This window comes from Centropristis striata, chromosome 2, assembly GCF_030273125.1.
Source record: "Centropristis striata isolate RG_2023a ecotype Rhode Island chromosome 2, C.striata_1.0, whole genome shotgun sequence".
In the NCBI taxonomy this organism is placed as follows: domain Eukaryota; kingdom Metazoa; phylum Chordata; class Actinopteri; order Perciformes; family Serranidae; genus Centropristis; species Centropristis striata.
Genome location: NC_081518.1, coordinates 25,087,411 through 25,113,417, shown reverse-complemented (window position 1 = coordinate 25,113,417; position 26,007 = coordinate 25,087,411). Strand labels below are relative to the sequence as shown.

The 26,007-nt window shown below is 36.9% G+C and overlaps 1 protein-coding gene across 1 annotated transcript; it reads right to left on the bottom strand.

The window, feature by feature from the left end:
* Nucleotides 1–2,865: 2,865 nt before the first annotated feature.
* On the bottom strand, nt 2,866–25,325 carry slc1a2a (solute carrier family 1 member 2a). Its single transcript, XM_059323805.1, has 11 exons — nt 25,203–25,325; nt 12,105–12,244; nt 11,093–11,245; nt 9,191–9,441; nt 8,985–9,093; nt 8,477–8,603; nt 8,064–8,297; nt 7,097–7,291; nt 6,185–6,319; nt 5,080–5,287; nt 2,866–4,025 (listed from the first exon to the last, which is right to left on the bottom strand). The coding sequence occupies exons 1-11, from the start codon at nt 25,259–25,261 to the stop codon at nt 3,957–3,959; spliced, it is 1,680 nt and encodes a 559-aa protein (XP_059179788.1). The 5' UTR covers nt 25,262–25,325; the 3' UTR covers nt 2,866–3,956.
* Between the last annotated feature and the right edge of the window lie 682 nt (nt 25,326–26,007).

Here is a 26,007-nt window from a genome sequence, read left to right as displayed (position 1 = left end):
CCACTAGGGGTCCCTCCTCCAGAGCCTCATAACAAAGGACACAGTACACCAGGTGAGTCAAGAAAAGTCAAATGCATCAAATAAACTACATTTCTGCAAGAGTAAACTCTGGCTTAAGACAGTCCGTCTTATTAACTCTCACTCTTTCATTTCTCCAGGTTGGATCATCATTGTTGGTTTTATTGTTGGTGTTGCAGCACTCGTACTGCTCTGTCTTGCCATCGCTACCAGAGACAAGTAAGACTTTAAAAATCTGATAAAAACAAAAATCATTTGTTTTTACTTTTTTGAGCATAGAACTAAACTCTCACTATTCCTTTTTTTTGCGCAGGTGGAATGGGCCGAGACCAAGCAAGGCACCCCAGATAGAGACCAAAACTAACTCCTCAAACCAGCAGAGGGAGCTAGAGATGGAGACATTCCTGCCCAGGGAGAATGGAAAGGCAGCAGAGTACACAGTCATCCCCCTGGATGAGATTCCAGAGAAACATTCATCACACTGAGGTTCAGAAACAGATCCTCTGGAGGCCTGAGACTCATCACAGAACCACAAGACTGTGTTTGAAGCAGATGGATTTGATCAGAAGAAAAAAAACCTGTCAGGGCTGACCAAGAGGTTTCTGTGGACTTTCACAGCTCTGAGGCTAGTCTGAACCAGAATTGTGATCTGGCTTTTCCTGCTGATTTTCCAAAGCTCTTATCTTCACTTGCCAACTCGTGTGTTAACTGTAAAATAGAAAAGTGGTCGAGTAAGATGCACAAATGCCATTTATTTCAAACAAAGTCTTACAGTGTTGTTGTTTTTTTCTTTTTCCCACTTGTAAATAATGAATGAAATTGTTGTGTCTGGGCTGTTAAAACCGTTTGTTTTTATTTCAAATGTCTTTGTTATAATGTTATTTTAAATCTTTGTAATAATTGTAATAATAATATTATTGATGTGCTGTGGATTTTAACTCTTATTGAGATGCTCTGTTGTTTTCTCCACGTTCATTAAAGAAACTCTGAGTACTGAACCAGCCCATTAAGTCATTAGCTTCTCTTAACAGCGCTTACTTACTCAATGTTCATATGCCGCATCAAACCCGCCTTCACAGGAGAAATAAACACACCGCTGGCTCATCAATAAACATTTATTTATTGCCATTAATATTTACACACAAGTATTAAAACATTTACACACTTTCAGTCCATTTACCTGACAAATATTGTTTGTGCTTTGTTGTAGTTTATTTAGTACGAGTGCATTCAATCCTGCTTGCATTTGGTCGGAAGTTTAGCTTCATAATGAATCTCTGACACAAGGAAAATGTTCAATACATTCTTGGACCATTATGTGCATGGAATCATAACGAAAGATAGAAAATATATATTTATTATCTACAGTACAATTTCACATGTGCATAGAAAACACTTGCTACACGAGGCCAGTCGACTACGAGCATATTCCTATTTAGATCAAGGCCCAATTACAAATGCATCAGAGGAAACAGTGAGGCCATGAATTAATAGATAATGGGTTTGTGACATGAATCAGGGTATGCTGATAATTACTACTCTCTTCCATTTTGGAGGAAGATGGCATGTAGACATACTGTCAACACTAGGGCTGCAACTAATAATTATTCTCATTATCAAACGAATCTGCCAATTATTTACTTCATTTGATCTATAAAATGTCAGAAAATGCTGAAAAATGTCCAAGGTGATGTTTTTAAATGCTGTGTTTGTCAGTTAAATATATTCAGTTTAATATCATATAAATCATAGAAAATATATTTGAGAGGCTAGAAACAGCATTTTCTGCCATATTTGCATGGAAATTATTTTAATGATTGATTAGTTATCAAATAGTTGGTGATTATTTTTCTGTCAATCGATTAATCAATTGGTGTCTGGTTGCAGCTCTAGTCAACACCAATGTATCATGCACACAAAACTGCCTTAATGTGCTCAAAACCCTTAAATAGGCTAATAAATAAAAGCATCAACTCATTAAAGAGGTGAGAAATGTCTGACTTTTTTCCTTGACAAACATTTGGAGCTCAGTTTCTTTTAAAAACATTGAATGCATTGTGTTTTTTTAAATAAATAACCCTAAAGTCACAACCTAACAGGACAACTAATGGTCCCATAAAAAGAAAATAAACATTGCACTTACTAACACTGTCTCATATATATGTAGTCTTTATAGAAACTTTCAGCATAGCAAAAACAATTCTGAGAGATGACATAAAATGTCATATTCTATACATTTCATTTATACACCTTATCTAAAGAGAGTATATACACAAAGTGCAAGGAGGCACTTTAAACATGAAAATATAAGCTGTCGCTTATAAGAAAAGAGAAATAAAGAATCCCATTTTTTTTTTTTTTTTACCTTGGTCTTAAGTTTGACTCAAAAAGATGTACATATTCAGCTAACATCCGATGACTTTGTTGTTACGGCTTGAGATTTATGCGAGTGCTGGAGGCAGAATTTTCGTGTGCACTTGCTAATTAACTAACTAATGTAATTACAGGCGTGTTATTTACATTTAAACCTGCTGTGTAAAATCTACACTGTGCAAATTCTAAATGATTTCTTGAGAGGAAAGCCCAGCCCTCCTCGCTGTGAGAGTTGTGGAGCTGAGAGGTGGAGTAACTTTTATTAAAATGTGATTGCCAATATTCTACTGAAATGAATGAATGGTGATTTTTTTTTATATCCAGAAATGTGTTAGTCATCACACTGACTGCACTCTGCAGTTGACATCATCAAGGCAAGGTTGTCATATAGCAAAGAAATAAACAGTTTGAAATAAAACATAGATCAATGCACTGGTCTGCTGAAAAACCCTCCCACCCCCACCTTTTTTTTTCTATTAATAAACCTCCAACTTTCCGTCCACGTGAACCTTCCTCTTACTCTCAGAAACACACATGAACAAAGAAATTCCAGTACACAGGCATGCTTTTTGACTACAAACAGAAACTCATGAGTGCATCACTCATAAACATACAAAAAATAACAAATGAATAAATAGCTGTGAGGGCACCGGTCACGTACTCTATGTACTGCTTTACAGCTCTCTGCAACACATCCTGTTCTGTTTGTTGCCACATTTAGAGGTCACCCCCTCTAAGTCCTAAGCTTTGCTTCTTAGGCTTTGTCATGTGTGTGACATCAGCGTGTAATCCCATAAGTCAAACAGTCAACAGTCACTTTCACTTACATTATAATGCCATACGAAGCACTGTTTCATACATTCATTCAAGTTCTGTTTTCATCAACCTAGTTTGCATTATTTTGAACCTTTGGTCCAGTGTATGGATGTCTTTGAAGAAGACAAAGCATCTCAGAATACAGATTACACACTGATAGTAGCAACAGTTCAGTCAAGAAGTCTGTCACATTCTGATATGCTGCTCTGTAACATTTGTTCTGAGCCATTTACACCAACCTTCATATTTTCTCTTACTTGGTCCTTGTATTAAATGTAGCCGGCAAGGCCATCATCCATGTATCATCACTTTGCCCTTTAAGCTACAAAGAAAATGCTTCAATACAAAAGAAAAATGTGATGTCGCACAAGGTTGAAGAATTCTTTTCGTTGACAGAACAGGAAGCTTGCAGCAGCACCAAGTAAGGCCCTGAGTGTATTCAACCGAGTGATTTATTCTTCTGTACAAAGTGCATGAAATGCACCAGTTCCTTACAGTTTGTGTCTAGTTAGTGCAAATTGAAGATCTAATACAGGATGGTGAGTCATCTGCAGTTTGCTCCAGAAGCTACCCGGATGGGTAATTGAAAGAAAGAGACTTGGCCGACTGTTCATTCCTGCGGTACACTTGACTCTGCTAACTGTTTTTTTTTCTTCTCGTCTATGTGATTTCTTTTGTAGATTTTTGTGTCGACAGAAAGTTAAAGTTGTTGGAACTCAGGGTAAGGCGGAGCAGCATCTGGGTCTGCTTTACTCGCATTTCCATGGTCCCTCCTCAAGAAAGAACCCTGAGTTCTTGCCATTATTGTCCACGGTGACCTGTAAGTAATTATCGAGAACGTCTAACTATGGGGCCAAGGCACCGTCATTTACAAACCGTCAGCGGTTGGGAGCAGAGAAGCCAAGAACACTCAGGCCACTGTCCAGAATTAATGTGTGGATCCCAAACATTTCCATACATGTCAACTCATACACTGATACAATGATACAGTGAAACTGTTCACATGCCAATGTGGTTTTTCAGTTACAAGTTTAGTTGAAAACAATGATTCAGAGTTGGCCATGTATTTTATGGATTCTCTGCCCAACCGAATTACAATCTCTAGTCATCAAAATAATCCAAATGCAACTTTATACCAGCTTGCAAAAGTTGCATCATACAGACACTAAAATATCAACAAATTTCTACTTTGAAATTCTCTAGAAGTAACAACACTTTTGCTCGTTTGTTACTACAGTATTGACAGGAGAGGATCTCTGATAGGCATTTCATGAATGTATGCATCACTTTGGATGAAAAATGGTGAAACAGCAGTCTTTATGTATACCATCGGCTACAAAACATTTTACAAAACGGCCAATGTTTGAAAACTGTAATTTGGTCAGGGCTGCCACAAATACATGTCCAATTAAGTAGACAAAAGAAAAGAAAAAACAAAACAGTTTCTTAATAAAATCAAAACATGCCACAACAAAATGCAAGTGAAATATAACAATGCACTGGGAATGGTTGATGCTTAAAATGAAACACTTTCATAAAATTGGATTTGATAAAAGTAAAACAGAGTTTTTGAAGGTGATAAAAAACAAAAGTATAATATAAAAAACAGGTTGCTGAACCTGGTACCACAAAAACTGCTTTTTCATGAGTAACAGGTGAATAAATAAAAAAAGAAATATTTATTCAGCTTTTTCACCCTTTTTCCTTCAATGAAAATATGACATTTACTATTCACAAAGACACAAAAACAAGAAGTCACATACAAAAGAAACACAAACACAGAAAGGAAAAGAAAAGAAAGACAAGCACAGACACAGAGCTGGGGAGGACTGTCTACATACAAGTCTCTATGTCCGTTAACGTGAAATGTACCTTGCAATCGTCTATCAAGATTGAGTTGTGGTGAGCGTATACAGTCTGGTTGGAGTTATTTTCAAAGAAGGATTGTGTCTTTGCCATCTCAAAGTCCTCCATCCGGGCCTGCTGGTCGAAGGAGTCCAGCTCGTCCTTGGAGAGGTGGTACACGATACCAGCACCGTAGGAGTCCCCAACCACGTTCACTGAGGTACGGAAACGATCCCTGGAAAGTGATGTGAAAGATGATGGAAAAATAATTATTGAAAGAGAAAGAAAATGAGTGAGGTTTTAGTTATGTTGTTGGTTCTGTTTCCACACAGAGATGTCCCTGAGCATATCCGTGGGCATATGGAGATTAAAAGTCTGCAGAAAAGTTATCAAAGCCTGAGTTTTTTTACACCCACAGAACATATGTTACATACCGGTACATACGGTCATGTTGTAATGAGATACAAAAATCTGTACATTTAAAAAGCATCTGTTTTGATGCCACTTTGGCTGCTTACAGTGGTTTACAAACACTGTACAAGTTGTACGAGTGTATACATGTGCCAGTCTGGAAAGAAGTTCTGAGGAAAAAACACTGAGAGAAAAAAATAAAACACACATATGTCTCATTAAAAAGTGAAAGTTTGCTTATACGTTAAAGAGGAGGAGGTGTTGGGTTAACTGTTTAATGTCATTTACATCATTAAGAGTGTAAAGCAGCACAGAGCAAGCTGTTGTTTTTCTAACTTAATATTTTAATATACTTGGTTATGCTTTGAAGCTGCTGGTTATTTATTAAAAACCCAGTGAGTATAATAAGTTTCTCATTTTAGCAGATTTCTTTGTGTTGTTGAGGCACACGCTTAAGAAAACATTAGTTTTGTTGAATTCTGTGATTTCTGGGGGTAAAAACATAAATAATCTAAACATTGGATTGCTATGGTGTAAATTAAAAGTAGCACAGAAGTGAAATATGAAAGGTTTAGCACTGAGGGGTAGTCACCATTGTTTGAAAATGATGTATGTATAGAGATGATCTAGCATTAGACCTGGAGATAAGAAAACCCCTTCATGGTGTTGAAATGCATTCCTACATTTTGGTAATAGTATTTGTGTTGGTGTTGTAGCTTACAGCAGCCAGTCGACAGCGACCAGGAGGCTGATGTCCTGAGTGGGCAGCCCCACCGCCGTGAGGATCAGAAGCATGGTCACAAGTCCAGCACTGGGGATACTGGCTGCTCCAACACTGGCCAGGGTGGCGGTCATACTGATAAGGAAGCAAATTCAAGTCACAAACTGTAAGGCTGCAACAAGGCACTGTGAAAAATCAGTCAATTTATTTCTAACAAAGATGGTATGATGATTAAAATAACTAATCAATAAGCTAACTAGGAAGTGTGAAGAATCGGTGTTTATTTCATTAATTGTCCCAAACATGTCTGCAAAGGTAATATAACTCCAAATCGACAGTTTTTTTTAAAGTCGTGTTAAATAACAATGAGATTTACTGTAGTTAAGAAAGTTTTACTTTAACCCTCCTGTTATATTCTTTTCTCAGGAACAGTAATAATGTTCATGCGCCAATTTGACCCGGGGCATGTTTGATTATCCAAAAGTGTCCCAATAAACATTGTTTACATTTCATTATTAACTCCATTACTAACCATTTCAATCAAAATTTAGTGCAATGCAATTTACCTCTCACAGATCATGGTTTAATGAGGATAATTCGCTTGTTTTGTTATCAAAAATTGCATGTTAAAACTTTTTTATGTACCCTGGAAAGAACTACATATAAAATACAATGGCTGTACATGACATTGACTTTTTTTAAATTTTATTTTACATTTATTTTTTTTATTTTCAATGAAAAAATATCTTTAACTATTTATTTTTTTTAGATTTTTAAACTTTGAAATGGGTCAATTTGACCCACAACATAACAGAAGGGGTTAAGCAAAATATTATAAATAATCTAGTATTACTTTACTTCTTTGCTCAGGCAGATTTAAGGCAGTTGTGATATCTGTAGCCACGTTCTCACCTGACAGTAACAATCTGGCCCCAGTCGAGGGCAATCCCATTCATCTGAGCGATGAAGATGGCAGCTACGGCCTCGTAAAGCGCTGTGCCGTCCATGTTGATGGTGGCGCCCACTGGGAGGACAAAGCGCGTTACTCTCTTGTCGATGCCCAGGTTCTCCTCTAAGCACCTGAACGTGACGGGCAAGGTGCCGGCACTGCAGCAAATAAAAACAGGAAGAAATGCTTTGTTATGACAGTCACGAACAACATGCAGTGAGGTTTCAGTTTGCAAACTCTGCAGCCTATTTAGCAGTAAAAACTTGCAGAAACAAAGAAGTCTACAACAAATTATAGAATGTCTGTTGAGAATAAATCTGACTGGGTCACACTTGATGTTGCAGTGGTTTTTAAACTTAATTACGCTATTCTTCTATTCATACTGACATAAATCCACTCTGAACTATGGTAATTTATTCATGGTTAATTTGTTACATAAAATAGACTAATATAGGCTAAGGCCTTTCATGAGTTTCACTTCACCAAAGTAACAAAAAGTTATTCTAGATCGAATTCACTTTGAGGGTGAATCTCATAGAGAAAACAGCAGTTGTTTGGCATGTTTTTGTCTGATAATTAATAAGTGTTTCTCGCAGATGGTGGAGCAGTGAGCAGGCCAGAACTGAGCTCACCTCAGGAGTGCATCTATGTCATAAATAAAACATTGAGTACAAGAAAGTTATCCCGCATGGAGGCAAAGTGAGAAGCCATTGCTGGCAAGACTGCGTCATGGTTACCATTTGAAATAAAGGTTACATTTGTTATTTACCACATGGTCATGGAGGGGAAAAAGGGAAATCAGGGTATTCATAAAAACATGCAGCACACTGGGGAGGAAACCTGAATAAGAGACGGTTATACTGAGCTCGCCAGGGTCAGACAGTTTGATATGGAATATAAAACAGGAGCAGAGAAAGAAATCTCTCATACCTGGATGCTGTTCCGAGAGCCGTGACCCAAGCTTGGAACATTCCCATGAAGAACTTGTAGGGGTTTTCTTTTACTATCACAAAATATATCAGCGGAAGGAAGATGCCTCCATGGATGATGAGACCCACTATCACAGTGACCATGTACATCCCCAGCTGCCTGGCGACCACCTCTAAGTCAGCAATGGAGATGATCTTTCCACAGATAAGGCAGGCAATACCAATAGGGGAGTACCTGAAGGTAGACACAGGGTTAACATGATATTTTATGTAATATTCATATATTACTGCAGGTATATTGTTTGAATATACTGAGACATAGGTTAGCTATGAGATACAAAAGCAAAAAAAACAGTGAAATGGTCTGGCAATGTCACTGGATGTGCAGCCTCGGCTGAAGAGGAGAGCACTTACCACATAATTGCACCAACAAGCCTCATAACGATTTCATTCAGGACGTTGAAAAACTCCAGCATGAGTTTGGCCTTCTCTCCCATTTTCCCCATAATAACTCCAAAAGCGACAAAGAAGCCAATCAAACCTGTGAGAATAGAGTAATGTTGAATGAGTCTGGGATGAACCTGTTTTCTGGAAAATAAATAGCCTGGGATGAAAGCTAATCCTTCATTGAAAGACCTTATGGAAAGGTGCAGTTTCTGGGGTGTGTGTTACTGCAACAAAAAGATAAGATAAAATAATATTCCTAAAAGTAAAGTACTGAAGAGAAATAGATGGCAAAAAAAAACATTTAAATTCACTGTTATATACACTAAGGAGGTTTTGTTTTGGTGGAGGTATGTGTTATCTGACAGTTTTTTGGGTTTATTATGTAATTGAAAATGAAAATAACCAATGTCTTTCTTCAACAACTGCTATTTCTTTTTGCTTCTGCAGTGGGTGTGTTTTCAGACTTTGCACCTACCCAAGACGTTCATCCCACTCTTGAACTGAAGAGCCCTCTTAACTGTGAATTGTGGAGGTGCTTTGGTTCTGTTAGTGGGCACTTGTACTTTGGTGACTACTGTTTGAATCTGGACAAGTGGCAAAAGAAAGAACAAAGAGTTTGAGCAACCAGCATATGAATCAGACGTTAAGTGGTGGGCGAGATCTTTTATGTGAGACTCCTACCTGCTGAAAGCAGGCCTGCACCAAGTTCTCCGGGAAAAGATTTCGGATAAGATCGAAGAAGGCGTCCACACTCGACACCTCGTCGTTCTTCTTTCCCTGTCCGAGATTAGCCCTCAGTTTGGGGTTTCCGGGATGGATGAGCAGTACCAGGATCACTCCCAGGACAGCTGCGATCACCGTCGTAGACATGTAGTACACCATGGCCCTGGTGCCCAAGCGGCCGCTGGATTTGGCATCCAAACCGGCAAGTCCTGTTGGCATCAAATAAAGTTAGATTTGTGAATAGATTCAAAATGTATGCTTTATTTTGTGGTAAATATGTCCTCTTCTTTAGGTAGTTATAAATCTACTTTGATTAAGACATCACATATGTTGATCAGTTCTTAGATAGATGCTAATTCCCTTCTTGTCAGACCAGCTTTCAGCATTTGACTAGTGAAGCCTGTGCACATAAGGCTCATTTGTTGTGATTGTGACTGTTGTCGCTGTGAAGACATATTGTGCAAATATATTGGAATAACTAATTCTGTACCTGGAAATTTCATTACTTGCTCCCAAAGTGAGATGACTCATCCAGCAAACCCTGAGAAAATGCTGCTAGAGTACATAAAAGAAACAGGCCTACACATGCTTTTTAATCACACATTTATTCCTAGCTATACCACAGGATTTATCTTTTGAAAACAGGGTTTAATTATCCAGTTTGACAACAAGCCATTGTAGCACTACATATTGACTTCTGGAACAGCATGGAATGAATCTCTAATGTCTCCTAAATGTGATAATATTGTGAGGTTAGGTTTGGGGCAAAAAACTTGGTTAGGTTTAGGCAACCAAACGACTTGGTTACCTTTAGTAAATAAACACTGTTTGGGTAAAAATATGTATGTGAAGGAAGTCAAAAGTTAACTCATGTATATAAGTTAATGTAGGTCAACACTGACTTTTTTTTTTTTCCACAGGACACAAACAGTTCCATCCAACCTCTTCTGTACACTGACCTTCCCAGACTTTAGAAACTAATTTGTGATTTGTCGGGGAAAAAAAGGAATCCAGGAGAAAACATGTTTCCCTCGAAGTGTGACTGACATTGCAGTTGGGTTGTAGGAGACAAGGCTAGATCAACATATAAATTGAATAGCTGGACTAGATTGCATTTCCTCCAGTTGTAATGTTGTTGTACATATTCATAATTTATATTCCGGTTCAGGCTTGACAGCTGAAACTACCCGAGGCCTGTACTTTTAAATCAAGCCAGTTCTTGCATGTGTTGATTTACAGTTTTGAATCATTATTAGGGACTGTGTCCAAAACCACATTGTCTTTTAGAACTATTTCTAGTGAAAAATAAACATCATAAAAATAAAACTCAGACCTAAAAATCTATTGATAAACATTACATACTGTAGATGTATACTGGGTGGCCTAGTTGTGTTGGCAACATTTCCACTGAATTAATAAAGAGCATATGAATAACCTTCATTGGAATATAATAAAATTGTGTTGATGTTTTTATTTTGCTTTGCACATGTGTTCATCTCAACCTGTTTTACCAGTCTAGATTCACGTTGTTGGGTGGTTTATGTGTGATAACTCCCAATGTCGAAATACTTATAAGACACTGTACAATTTATCTTCATAAACTTTGGTGTGTGGAAAAACAAAAACACCTGTACACAACATCCTGCACACAGGTCTTGTTTATACACAAAATGCCAAAAACCTCCGCCCACTCTCTCTCTCTCTCTCTCTCTCTCTCTCTCTCTCTCTCTCTCTCTCTCTCGTCTCTACTGTTGCAACTCAAATCTCAGACAGCAACAAGTCGCACAACGCGACCTCATTTCAGGACAGTTGTCAGCAAATTGAGCAGAACATTTGCAGCAGCTACTATACCTCACCCACCTGTGACCAGACTGGAAACAACAAGAGGCAAAATAAGCATCTTCAGCATCCTCATTAGGATCTCTCCAGGGAAGGCGATGATCATAATAACATCAGGAGGGAGAGGCGATATGTGCCGCAGCAGCATGCCAGCGATGGAACCCAGAAACACACCTGAGCCGGCGAGAAAACACAAATCAAACACAGAGCCAAGTGACTCGGAGCCGTGAGATACTAACTGTGTGATACTTATAAAAACCTTTTGCTCATTAGAGTCTGACATCAACATCACAACCTGTCATCTGAGAGTCACGGAGTCATGGCGCTACCTTTAAATACCGCGATAATTGACGAACAAAACTTTTCATTTTCTAAGTTCGCTTATTTTTCCCACAATAATAAGATAATGACACCAAGAGAAAGTAACTTTGATCTGAAACTTTTCCCAATTACTGTACATGTGTCAAAAGATGTAGAATAGAAAGAAATAGTTAAAAACAAGAAAGACATTTTCTTCTTTAGCTCGCCTCTGGTACATTCATATAAAATATTACAGTAGCTTCTCACTTCAGTGTAATTCAAATGCAATATGAACCCAGAGAGAGAACATCACATTTTCTGTTGCTTTTAACATAAAGAAAGAAGCTGTGAGGCATTTTTATATTCAAATAGTAGTTTTAAAATGTTCTGACTTCATGCAGGGCAGTATCAGTAGCTGTGTGGTTAGTGCTGGTGCCTCTCAGCAAGAGGGCCCTGGATTTGAAAGACTTTGTACAGCCTGAGTAGAGTTTGTATGTTTTTCTCATGTGTGGGTGGATTGTCTCCTGGTGCTGCAAGTTCCCCCGACAGTCCAAACACAAGCAGGTAAGGTTAACTGCCCAGAGGTCTCAATGAGTTTTAGTGCAGTGCAGGAGGAGCAAACTATTCAGAGTGCACTCTGCCTTTTGTCTAATTTAATGCATGTTAGGAAAGGCTCCAGCCCCCCTGAGCAGGAAGAGAGAATGGATGAATTGTGGATGGACCAAAAACTTACCGAGGATTGTGAGAGTGAGAACCATGTTCTTCATGATTTTATCGCACAGGCTGCTACATGCGCTCTCAGGAGGGTCCACAATGGGCTCCATGTGGCTCTCGCTAATCCTGACCTCAACTTGCTTCTGCATTTTGTTGGCACTGAAAGAAGTAGAGAAGAAAGAATAAATGGTATTAATTATAGGCCGATTTCTAAGCTAAGAGCAGACATAAACAATGTTGAAGGAGGTGAAAAACAGAGCATGCGTTACATTAGGATTAAGAGTCTAGTTGGCCCCTTTAGTGGAGGTGTTATATTATAATTGGGTATGGTATGTTAATATTAAAAGATTTATGCAAGGCCAATCATTGCTGAGAAAACCTTTTTACTGTAATTCACAAAAATATGTAAAAATGGGACTTGCAGCTTGCTTGTGTGCTCCAGTAATGTTTGTTAGTGGGAAGCCAGTGAGGGATCTACTGAAGCCTGAAGAGGCAAATAAGAATAAAAACTATTCTGTTGGTCCATTTTTTCTGATATACATTATTTCCTCTACTGTCTTTAAGACTTGAGAAGAGGTTACATTTTTTTTGCCAGAATAATCTTTTTTAGTTACTTAAAAAAAGTTTCTTAGTTACCAAAAGCAAAAAAAAAACATCAGTTTAATGTAGTAATAGTAGTTATAAACAATGTTTTTTTTTTAGGAAAGAGTATTTCACCTGTTCTTCATTTTTATCACCTGTATCACTTTTTTTTTTTTAATCATTCATCAAGAACATTTGTTTAAGTGCTGTTTGTTGTAAAAATATATATATTCATCTAGAAAATTATCCTGGCAAATTTTGTTTTCTCTTGTTTTCACAGATGGAAAAACACATCATTAAGGTAATTACAAAGTTTGTATTTGTAAAAAATAAAATAAAATGTAATTCTGCCTGTTTTTAAGTCATAGATACAGAAAGGAAAACAGATCACACATCAGATTTTTTTCTCACCTGCCTCTCAGGGCTTCTGATCACATTTCTGTCACTGCAGTATCAACTCATATTAGTACTACAGCACAGGTGGGATATTAGGGGATAAAGTTATCCTTCCATGCATTACACCCTCCTAACCAACAGCTCCTCACTGACAGGTGAAAAAGACCATCTGCACTGGAAGAGACATGTGTGTCTGAAACTGTCACCAGTCTGACAGTTAAGTCAAAAGTGACATGATGGAAACACACAGAGACAGAATAGTGATGATTCCAAACTGGGGAGAAAAAGGGCCAAGACCCATCAAAAAGGAGTCATGACAGCAATATGTTATAGTGCTTTAAACATTTTTTACAACATTGATTGAAATCACAATATTGCATGCAAGAATACTATTGTAAAAAAAGTGCTCCCTTGTGTCATTAAGTAATTAATGAGAGTGCATGCACACATGATTAAATTCAATTAATTCTGCACACTTTGCATTGGTAATGCATGCAAAGTTGTAAAAAGTTTGCAGATGGCCTCTCATAATTAGCGACTGACATTCCCAAACAATTAACACAGAATCAATAAAGAGCCTGTTTATAATCTGCATTTTAAACAAATTATTCCAGTTTCACTCGATTTGAATAAACAGAACACCAGCTGTTACTCATATCCTCCCCTCTGCTGCTGCGGCTGCTGCTTCTGCTGGATGTCTTTGCATATCATTTATGATCATTTCAGATATTCTGTGTATTTTTTTTCACCCTCAGAGCAAGTACTTCATATACATATCTGTTGGTGTTATGTGGTCAGTGATTTGGCGCCACGTTTCCTGTGAGTTTCCAGGACTTTCATTGCTCAGAGGTGTTAATTACAGGCAGTGATCCTGCTCATCCTTCAGTCCAGTCGACCACATTACTGCTTCATCATCTCACTGAAGCAACAAGTGTCTCAGGTTTGTTGTGGTCTGCCGTAAAGCCTCTTTGACTTAAAGATCAGCTCTCCTCTGTGCAGCCTTTAAATCCTCTGGAGAGCATAGACGTGCACAGTTATGCAACAGAGGATGACATTTGGACACTCTTGACCTTCATGACTTTAACAACTGGAATATCAATGCAGGCAGCAAGCAAATCAGAAAAAATCACTACGTTTCTCTAAGGAAAGGTGGTGGATCAAGTTAAATTTTTCCTTCAGAAAAACGACTTCCTTTCAACACACATTACAAAGGGACAACAAAGGTGAAATTCTATGGAAACATATGCCATGTTTCTTCTTACATTTAATAACATGTTTGGTTATTCATTATTTAAATAACCTTCTGCACCATACATGAAAGGGAAGATGGAACATATAAGGTGAGGACACAACAAGTGCCAAGTCAATCACGCCTGTCTGATACACTGTGCTCTAGCATTAATGAGACTTAAGCCTTTAAAGAGGATAAAATTAGCACCTCCAGTACACAAGTGATTGAGTTATGCAACAGAAAAGGGGCTTCCCAGGAAAAGTCAAGGTGTCACCACCACCCGCCTGACAACTGTTATGCAGGGGATTATTAATTTGAATACCAAACTTTCGTGGTCAGGCTGGATTTCTCTTTGTTTTTCTACAGTTTCGTGCTCCAAAAGCAGTGGACACATCATTTAAGAAAATAATCTTCACGAACAATTTCAGGCCAGACAAAGGAAACATTTATATTTTTTCAAGTGCAAGTTAGTCATTTTATACTCAAGATTGCATAAAATGTAAGGCTGACACAAAAAGGTCAAAGGGCAAAACAGGAGTGCATGCACTCTGTTTAAAGAGCAAAAATAAAGATATTTGAAAATTCAAACATCCTCTATTAATATATTAACAACAGGATTATTGCAGATGTAAAACTGACATAAGTTTACCTTTAAAGCAGTTATTTCTGGACCCAAAAGACCACAGCTATTGCATCATTGACGCATGATTCAGCTTTTAGCTGCACAGGAGCTGCTGAATAGTGCTTTGATGGCCCTTCTTCAATGCCAATGTTTTGATGACTCATCAAAGAAACTACTACTTTATCACTACATGCTACCAATAATGCTTACCAGTTGTTTCGTAAGTTGCTTTGAATTTAAGTTGTATTCGTGGAGAGCTACTACACAGCCATCCGCGTCAGTGAAAAAAATAACTGAATATAAGTCATGGCTGATGCATCAGTAAGTCCAGTCAGAAGTCTTTATGAAGTATTTTGTTCCTGCGGAAAGAGCTCTTCAGTCCTGAAAAAATCTGCAGATGACTTCTTTGCCAGCGTTAGATGTATATCCACAGTCACAGATGCCTGCTCATTCAGCCTCAGGGAGGTGTGTAAAGGTAAGGTGACTATCCTGGAGGTCCGATAGGAGTCTCCCAGACAGGAAGGGTGGAGTCAACCTGCTAAGATTAGCAAGGGAGGGGAAATCCCTGTTGCTGTCTGTTTTTGCCTGTGTTTTTATTTGTTGACTTCTGAACCCAGCGACATTGGTTTATAATTCTTTGGACGTTTAGAAAATAACAGATGAAGGCTAGTACAAATAAGTAAGTTCTTTGAATGATCTTACTTTATTGAAAGTGCAACCTATACTGGAACAAAACTTTAGGAACAAAGTGAAACAATTCATATTCAGCAGGGCAATTCTTTAAGTGTCTACATAATGCAGATGCAGAACTTGACAACATGCATTTAGTAAATTAATGGTTTGCAGAGCTTTTATTCTGCACAGCAGGTTCAAAAAATGCCAGGAGTTTAACCCCCGTGTGCTTACACATCTCTTTATAGCTCTATCTATCTATCTATCTATCTATCTATCTATCTATCTATCTATCTATCTATCTATCTATATATATATATATATACATATATGTACTGTGATTTCCTCAAATTGTAGCCACTTATAACCATTTAAAGTCACATTTGGCTTTCCTGTTATTCATTCAGACACAGGTAATGCACTTCATTATGTCTGATCAAATGTGTGCTGCCATTGTGTGCCACCGTGTGCAGAACTGATTGTACTGAAATAATTAAGTGTGTGCAATGATAAAATTGTCTTCAAAACAGTGATTTTTTATTTTTAAGGATAAACTGTTTGTTTGCATGCTTCATTAATATGTGAGCCAGGCACAAATTCAAGAGTTAATGTCGGGTTCTTAATAAATGTTAAGCATGAAGTTCACAGTAAACAATAACTTTAAAATTAAGTGGCAAAAGGCTTCAAAGAGAACTCATTTAGCAGAATAAAAGTTGATTATGTGAAAAACACACACAAAAAAATGATTGCAGCTGTTTCCTACACACACACTGCGTATTTAATCAGACATCAATTATAGTTTATATTTGGGTAAGATTTCATATTTCACACTAGTGCTAATGGAGGTTTCAGAGTGCAAGCGGCTCCTGCTCCTACAGCCAACAGTGCATTGATTGAAATCATTTTTATGATTTTTTAAAATTGTGTGTTGTATTCCAGTAATACAATCTAGTTTCTTTCTTGATTTGATCTGAAGTATCTGTAGAGGTGCAGTTGTTTGGTGCTGCTTAGGCATTGATTGGGAGACCATGGCTTCTTTTAGTTTCACAGTGTGACATGACCTTTTGTACATACAGTCATTATGACGGTGTTGCCATGGCAGCATTTATACTTTAATGTTACATTTGGGCCTTTTAACGTGGACCGAATGATTACTAAGGTGTGAAGAGCCATTCTAACATTTTGACGGTTGTCTTGCTCCTTTGGTCTCTTATAAAAGGTCAGCCATGATGATGTGCAGTTATAATTGCTGTAATTCTTACATATAAGATAATTTGGACATTGAAATAAGGCTATGCTTGTTTGACATAGGAACCAAATAATTGCTTGATTGGAATCAAAGAGGAATTGAATACCTGCTGCCTGACTTGTCGAGTGATTGACCATTAAAAGACCATATAGCTCCTGTAGGAAATAGGCATATTATCCCTGCAGATTGCAGAGTAAGTGGGCATAAGTGTGTTGAACAGGTGACATTTTGAATCCGTGAAGTGTGTGTGAAGTCTCCCCCTGCTGAGCTGCTCTCACAGGTTGGACAGGAAGATGGAAGACAATCTAAGTGCACATGGCAAAGCATTTGTCCATGCAATCGAACACCTTGCTCCGCCTTTTCTCCCCTCAGCACCAGGCCAACCTCATGCTGCAACACCTGACAACGCACACCACGCTTAGACAGCAGGTGTCTATAATTAACTAATCTGTTCTGAGCCATCCTAATCCAGCACACATACACACTGAGATGGATCAGACATACTCAGGGAACACGTCTACAACTTTGATATCTTAGAACATATTTCCACAAGTCATAAAACAAAGGTCTCGGGTGCTTCGGTTACATGCTGATATCGATCGTTCAGCACTTTGTGTCATTTAGATAATAAATAATGTTAAACAATAACACAGATGAACAGAAACAAGTCAGCAATAGAGATGTATGATAACGGAGGTGTGATCGACTTTCATTACACTTAATTGTTGCACACATCTACTAAAAGGTTATGATCTCCAAACAGAAAATACAACTAAATACATCAAGAAGTAGTACTGTTATTTAATAATTAACACTTGTGCCTCACTGGGGTATTTTTGGCTTTTTTTTCATTTGCTGTGTTAATGAATATGGCAAAACTTTTTTTTCCACAAGCGTGTAATTCTGTTCCTTCTTTTTATCATTTTGGAAATTCAACCTCATCTCCAATAATAAACTTTGCCGCTAAGATATAGACAGTCAGACCCTAAAGGATGAGACTGTCCCCATTGAACCCAATACACCACAATTTTCGATCCCACCTCCATCACAACTCATGCATTTTATTATATCAGACTCCTTTACAACCTTAGTTTCAAAATATGAGCTTTAACTATTTTACACTAGATTAAACTCTCATGTTATGCAATGTAATAAAAATTAATGTTGTTGCTAATCATTGGCCAATCCCAGACTGTGGGAAAAAAGAGAAAAGCCACCTAGCATTTAGTATACTGAAAAAATAATTTTGTGTAATATTTCATAAAAATAACAGTATTATGTAAACAAACTGGCATTTTTAAAGGGTTTCATTAAAAAAGAATTGGAAGATATGATCAGGGAAGATATTGGTCAAAACATGTTCGTAAGAGAAGTGTGGAAAATAATAGCTATATATTTTAATAGCAGGTTTGGATTGAGTACATTTTTGTCCTCTGGGAGTTTTGTTTTAATCTGGCACTGCATATAAAAAAGCTTGATCTAAAATGAATGTTGCTGCTAACTACTTACATATCCCAAACAGGAAAAACAAATGATAAACTTATTAAATGTTCTATTGTCCCATTACAACAGCAATATTATGAAGACAAAGTGGCATTTAAAGGGTTATTTATTATTTATTGTGGCAGTTATGAAATAATTAAAAATGTTAAAATATTGAACTCCATAAAAGTGTAAAATGAAATGAATGTATAGGGGTTATTTTTGTTGACAACTGCATTTTGTTCTCTAAGGACATGAAAGGAACTTTTATAAAGTGAGGCACAAGGGCAGTAATACTTTACATTTTACTGATGAATTCTGGGTTTGACCCGTCTGATAACCTTTATACATTTTGGAAGTTCTGGGGCACCGTACGCTAATAGCCAAGGAGACCGTTCTGATTTATTATTGAGAGGTCGAACTGGGGTCAATATAATCAGTTATAACACACACACACACACACACACACACACACACACACACACACCCTTAAAAATAAAAAAAAAGATTAAAACCCGAAAAGTTTTGTTTCTTATTGTTTTGGTCTGTTTTGGTCTCATCAGTCTCATTTTGTCCTGTCTGAGCGATGCTTGTGATCTAGGCCATCTATTCTTTTTGCAGTCATTGTTATTAAATTGCACAATTTGGAACACAATACTATTATTTCATTTCTGGTAGGCAGAATGTATGATGGTATCCACTTATAATACAATATAATACAATTAATGAAAAAAGAGAAAATAAAAACACTTTACTATACAATACAACCTAAAAATGGCCCTACAGAAAATAGCAATTTGTTGAAGCTGAATATTCTCCTTTTGTTGAGTCTTTCATAGATTTCGGTGAATACAATACAGTTTTTTGGTTTGTTATGCCTTTTTAATTATAGCAACAAAACAGCCAAATGCTATCAAGTATCAGAGAGTTTAAGTTTTAATCAGTTTAAAAAAATACTAAAGAATGGCCGAGAAACAGACAGTCCTGTTATCATTAACATCTGATAATGCTTTATTGAATGTATACGCATATGTATTAACTAGCGTTGACAATATGACCATAACTTTCCATAAGCTATGGTTGAAATAACCACTAATGTTACTTTGAAAAATGCACAACATGCCTCAATTTCACTGCTGTCTTGTTCTTATACTACATCAGGCAGCAGACAGCATCAGCATCATCAGCATCAGAGCACTACATCAGTATGTACTCTAAATAAACTGCTTTTTGCTGTAGCTTAATTTAAACAGATCAAAAGTTTGCTAAAAGTCTACAACATGATTAGTGATGTTTTGTCAGGTCTGCTTGCAAGATGGCAGGCAAGTGCTAAAATGCTTGTTTTCTAAATGGAGTTCAGGACGGTCAGGGCTGTTGTGACAGCAGTATGTACCCAAAATAAACCTATTTTGCTGTGAGTAATTGCAATAGACAGATCAAAAGGATGCCGATGTAACAACTTCACGATGCAGATATGTGAACAGGCTGAATTCATGCTTTGTCAGGTCTGTTCCCAAGACGACGACCAATTACCTTTAACATGTTTGTTTTCTGAGAGGAGTTTGGATCAATCAAACCTATGCTCTGCAGAGATCTCACTCTACTGAGCACACTTTTCTAGTTCAGCATGCTAAACTGGCTTCAGTGGCACAAATGCATGAATGATAAAGAACAGAGATCTCCCAGTCCTAATTAATAAAAACTTTATTTTAACCACAGAAATGTTTGTCATAATGGGGACAGTAAAATGGAGAAAACTCTCTTAACTGTCCCAAATATGATAAAATAGTTATGATTGTATTAATTAAAATAAAAAGTATCTTTACTGTGGAATCACACCATATATATATATATATATATATATATATATATATATATATATATATATATATATATATATATATATGTATGTATATGTATATATATATATATATATATATATATATATATATATGTATATATATATATATTGATATATTGATATTGATATATATTGATATATATATTGATGTATTTTTTTTAAATAAAACTCAAGGAAAGTTTTATCTATTTTTTAACTGAGCTTTTTTATATTTATTTATTGTCTTTTATTGTTTTAGTCTGGCTTTTAATACAGCTTTATTTAGCTATATATTTTATTTTTATTTTTTGAATATAGTCTTTAGTTAAGTTTTATGATGTAATGATAATAATTATAATGGTTATAGTTGTTTTTATTATGATTATATAATTATTATTATCAATTCAATTATCTATTTGTATTATTAGTATCAATTTATTTATTCATTTACTTAGTTTTATATATTTAACTATTTATTGTTTTATCAATAGTTGCTTTTATTCATTTATTTATTTAGTTTGGTACAGGTTGCCTCTGTGTAACACTGTACATCTTCTTTTTCATCATGTTATACAAATATATATATATATATATATATTGATTGATTGATTGATTGATTGATTGATTGATTGATTGTTAATGTTCCCCACAGGTGTTTACACTTACGGTAAATACATATTACTGGAGAATACAACTCCCAGCACTCTCAAACCCCTGTTGCATAACACAGACACGTGGTTGCTGTGGTTGTGGAAAGTCCATTAACTGCAGAGATTTAGTCTCAGGACATTGCAACCCGAGGGTCACTCAGTCGGTAAAATACTTATAATTCAATGAGCCAGAAACAATGAGGATTAATGGGCTTTTCTGATGGTTCCATGTGCCAAACTGTCCAAACTGTCAACGCTTTTAGAAATGTCATGCTTTCGGATCAGTTCAATATTATATGCTTCATTACAGGCCTAGAAATCTCCATCTGCTGTAGAGGAAAAAATCAACTTTTAAAAACTTGAGGGATTTTATCCATGGAGACTATAACTATAACTACATTTTGACAATTATGAAAGTTGCCATGATCAATTTTAATCAATCTTATGTGATTCATAGTTGAATAAGTGATTTAATGTTTTGCAGGCTTCAAGTCAAACAGCCAATTATTGTGGCAAGCACCCAATGCAACCCACACACACAGAAATTTCAGATCAGAGGGTCATGAAACTGAACATAATTACAAAAACGTGTAATGTTTCTCCAGTGCACTTCAACATTGTAATACAAGTGAGAAAATAAACCCAAATTGTTAGTTGGAGTCATGTGTTTATCATGTTATTCTCCCTTCTTGACACTTATTTCTACAAAACAAATACATATTATCTGTTTAATCTGCCAGTCAGAGGAATGCCTCTATGAAACTTAGTAGAAGAAATTTCGCTTTGGGCCAAAGAAGAACCAATCAAATTTTGGAGTGGATCCAAATCAGGGGGCGGATACACAAATGATTTTCACTTTTGTTAACACTGCGAGATAGGGCATGGCCCTAGCGGAGGTCTGTGCTCTCTAAGCGCCCTCCTACTTTCTTTTTATACAACACGAAAAAAAGTTGGGATGCTATGAAATAAGTAATAAAGACAGAATACAATGATTTGCAATTCCTTTGTGACCTGCATTTATTTTAATGCAATACTAAGGCAAAATATTTAATGCTCAAACTTTTGGAAAGTTTACATTTTTGTAAATATACATTCATTCTGAATTTGATGTATTCTGTTTTTATTTACATTTTACACCATACCGTTTTTGGAACTGGGGTTGTAGGACCATTAAAAAGTAATGACTTATGTTGCTTATTTGACTTTGATTTCCCTTGGAAGTACTGCAATGTGATATTATATTTTGCTTTATATATGTAGAAAAGAACTGTGAACTCAAAGGTACTCATGACTGATAATTTAGATCCTGTAGTGTGTGTATAATTATAATAACATGCCAAAAAATTATTGATTAGAATCTTCATCAAAGTTAAAGCGAAATTAACGCAACAATGTAAAACAAACAATTTAATGATGTTTCATTGTTTGTGTTGATTGTGCACTTTGCCAGAAACACTACGCAAGATGCAACACACACATGAACAGCTCAGTAGAACTCCCCATTTTCACAACTTGCTTGATTTAACGACCTACGATGGCACCACTGTCTCATTTTCTTCCGTTATCTCAGAATTAACAGTACAGCAGAGACAGTTCAGAATCTTCTATCTAGTATGTTTGAATAGAGTAACGTCCTGAAGCCATGTTTGTTATTTTCATCCTGCAATTCTGGTAGTTATAGGTCTGACTTCTCTGGTGTGCCCTCGAGTTTAAACCTCACCTTGTAAACAGACAAGTACATGAAAAATGCCATCCATTCGGTTATTTACACAACGCATTGTTAAACAGCAAGTATATCTCCAGCCTTATTACACTCACCAGACCTCAACCTCAATGAATATCTTTGAAAGGGGAAAAGCATAAATATGCTACAATAATGAATTAATCAATTAATTAATTAATCAATAAATCACAAACTCTCTCTGGGACACTGACAAAGAACATAGATTGATATATTGATGGCAGATCATTATGTCAACCGTGCTAAATGTTAATTTTCCACTGAAAACCATTATAACAATTTTGTCTGACATTAGAGAAGGTGACCTGGTTTGAGATGAAGCTTATAATTTTTGGTGGTTGGCTCAGACTGTAAATAATAGCACTAATATCTAGGCTATAATGTGTTTAACAAAGGAATATAATGAATAAATGCAGACTGTGGACAGATATCAGGGAAGGCTACAGTGAGGTAATAGCAATCCTGTTTTGCATCACAGAGGCATGATGCACAGCTCACGATCATGTCTCACTGATGATTTTAATTACATCTGTCTTGTGAGAGCAGGATTCAAGTTGGATCTGAGCCAGAGCTCAGTACCAGCTCCTGATTATGAGAGTTAACTGCTCTTACTTATGCAGGAGATGTACAATTAAAGCATTTCAGATGGATAAGGAGCTCTTGACTTGCTCTGCCATCATGCCCTCCACTTGAGAATGAAGTTGAAAAGGAAATGACTCATTTCACAAAGTATTCTTGTCCTTCCTCACAGAGAGTATTGCAAATTAAAGCTGAATGTTGCTGCTAGGATGATACGCTTGCATGCTGTCTTACCGGGAGTTTAATATCAGTTTCCATCTCTGTGCATTCAGAACATTGTTCCAGAAAGTCTTTAGCCCGGCTTAGCTGCAAGGATTGCATGTTATAGGCTAGTCACCAAAACATCCAGGTTTTTACCTTAGTGTTGTTTGGAGTTTGGAAAGTTTGGAAAGCAACTTAACAATGAGGAGAGGACCTCTGAGATGCTGTATGCTGTCCAGTGTATAAATTACACTGTGAGGGTACTGTACACATGAACATGCACTGTGAATGCACCTGTCTATGTAAAAAAACAACATAAAAATAAAAAAAACCTGGGCTGGATCCCATGACAATTATAAACATACCTCCAGCTTTAAGTGTTGATCGTACTGGAAACAACAGGAAACACAGAGCCCAACGCTCGCTGCAAACTAAAACATTTTTGAGGCAAGGCAGCAATACAAATACATCATAGGCAGCTTGCATTGAGTCTGCCTCTGTGCATGGATGGCCACGGCAGGAATAGTTTTGTAATTATTTGACACAAATTATTGGAAACTTTTACGCACCAGTAAACTTGCACATTGAAGCGCTTTACTACCAGACTATAATTTATTACCGGTACCTAAATATACAGAAAACATATACATCCACAAAAATAAACTAAAAAAATAAAAATAGTGGCATTAAGAATTACTTTATTTAACAGCGCCCCCTAAATTTCTCAAATGAGGCTTTCTGGTGAGCCCATGGATGGATATTTACCCTCAGGGTCTCCAGTTAGTCCACTGAGAGTGATGTTTGAAAGTTTCTTTGATGCACCAAAGAATCAGTGGGGCCCTTTTCCTTCAAACATATTTTACATGCCTTTTTACATCATTCTACAGACTGAATAATAATATTTCATGAATTAATTCTATCTTGAGGGATTGATCAAGTATTGAAAAAACAAAAACAAACAGTGAGGGTGCTCATTTTGTTGGACATTATTGTTAATGGATGAGTCTGAGAACAATTCAAAGCTCAGAGTACATTGAGGCTGTGGCTTGAAATGTGCAAAATGTATTGTTTTATTTATACTATATGGATGTTCCCCAACAACAAGCATTAAAAAGAAGAAACTGTCTGAAGTGCAACCCATCTAGTTAATTTTACTCAGGGTTTACAGTGTAACCCTGCAGGCTATTCCTTTGAACTTCATCCTCTTGCAGCCTTGTCTTGAGTTTGGGAGTGTGGTGGGAGTGAATCTCACAGAACGCTGTATCTCTAATGATGCACATGTGGCCCAGGGCCAGCAGTTTTGCATTGCTTTAAGAAACTGTCACTTCCATAAAATGCATGGGTTGACTTGTTCCTGTCCCAAGATGCAAAGCCATTAATCTTTAAATTCACCAACAGTTGTTATGTTTTTCTATATTTTAGCTGGAAAAGGAACAACCCAGCTTAAATCAAGACTTTTTGCAGTGATGATTTCCACTAGAAGGCTTTTTGCCAGTATCCTGAGTTGAACTACAATGAGCAATTCACTCAGGGGTAGGAATAAAAAAGCACTAACAGGTATGATTACAATTGGGTCACAGCACTAGTACATAGTTATAACTTCTACCTAATAGTTGCATATGACAGTACATCGAGTATGTAACCTAGCAACCATCTTAAGTACGTTGATGCTGAATGACACTGCAGAGGACGAAGCTTGAGTCACACTGAGGAAATCTCAAATTCTCCTTTACACTTTTTATAACTTGAAATTACCTATTTTAGCAGGCATTTAGCAGGTTATTTTCCTGCTAAATGCATGCACAAATGTTTTCATAATAAGAAGACAGTATAATTAACCAAATTTAGCATTATTAAATGAAAAGTACTCACGAGTTGTAGTCTTGTCCTCGTTGCATTTGAGGGCCCTCCTGATTGGAGTAGATGTTCATTTTTTCTGTGTGGGTGAAATCAAAGCAGCATTAAGATTTGCAGAGTTTTTTGGAGAGAAATCATACAGGTGTTGCAGCAGGTTCCTCCTCTCCTGCTCTAAGGTACAGAAATCCCTTCCACCTTGCAACAAACACCCTGCACATGCACGCTGATGCAGAGACAGAGGGGTGGGGATTTGGGATGAGAGGTCAGTACCTCCTCTCAGGTGTGGGTGGGGTGTTCTCTCAGTTAAAGAGTAATAGATTAACAGACTTTCAAGCTTTTTTTTTAGCATCATGACATCATACAGTAAGAGAGAGTGAAAAGAAAAACATCTTCTAGTACGAGACCTAAGCCCATAATGTCAGTTTAAATGCTAAAAGATCTCAAAGAATGAGAAAGTAGTTGTATTGCCAATGCATTAGTATCAATGTTATGTTTACTCGTGGCTCTTTTTATGATTAAGGGATGTGCAGTGGAGCCACTAATGTGTTCGCAGTTATACATATTCCAGTCTCAACTTCTGTATTTGTTCTGTCATTTCTTTTGCAATAGAATTACAATCATTGGTCGCTATGTTGCAATCATTTTGCAAGTTGCATAGACCAACTGCTGAGCTACACATTGATAATTGGCCCAGGCTTAAAAGGTGTCCTGCACAAAGCCGTAGAGAGCAGAGCGGTCGTCTGCATCTCAGGAGTAAGAGCTAAGTTTAGCAAATCCTCTCAGTGTGTTTCTCAATGACAGCACATGTTGGACAGTCTGC

What these genes read in the sequence shown, in the direction of transcription:
- slc1a2a (XM_059323805.1), bottom strand. Translation starts at nt 25,261, where the DNA reads ATGAACATCTACTCCAATCAGGAGGGCCCTCAAATGCAACGAGGACAA. An exon ending in TGCAGGCCTGCTTTCAGCAG is followed by an intron (nt 9,094 to 9,190) that starts GTAGGAGTCTCA and finishes CCACTTGTCCAG; the next exon opens with ATTCAAACAGTAGTCACCAA. An exon ending in GAGTGGGATGAACGTCTTGG is followed by an intron (nt 8,604 to 8,984) that starts GTAGGTGCAAAG and finishes CTATTCTCACAG; the next exon opens with GTTTGATTGGCTTCTTTGTC.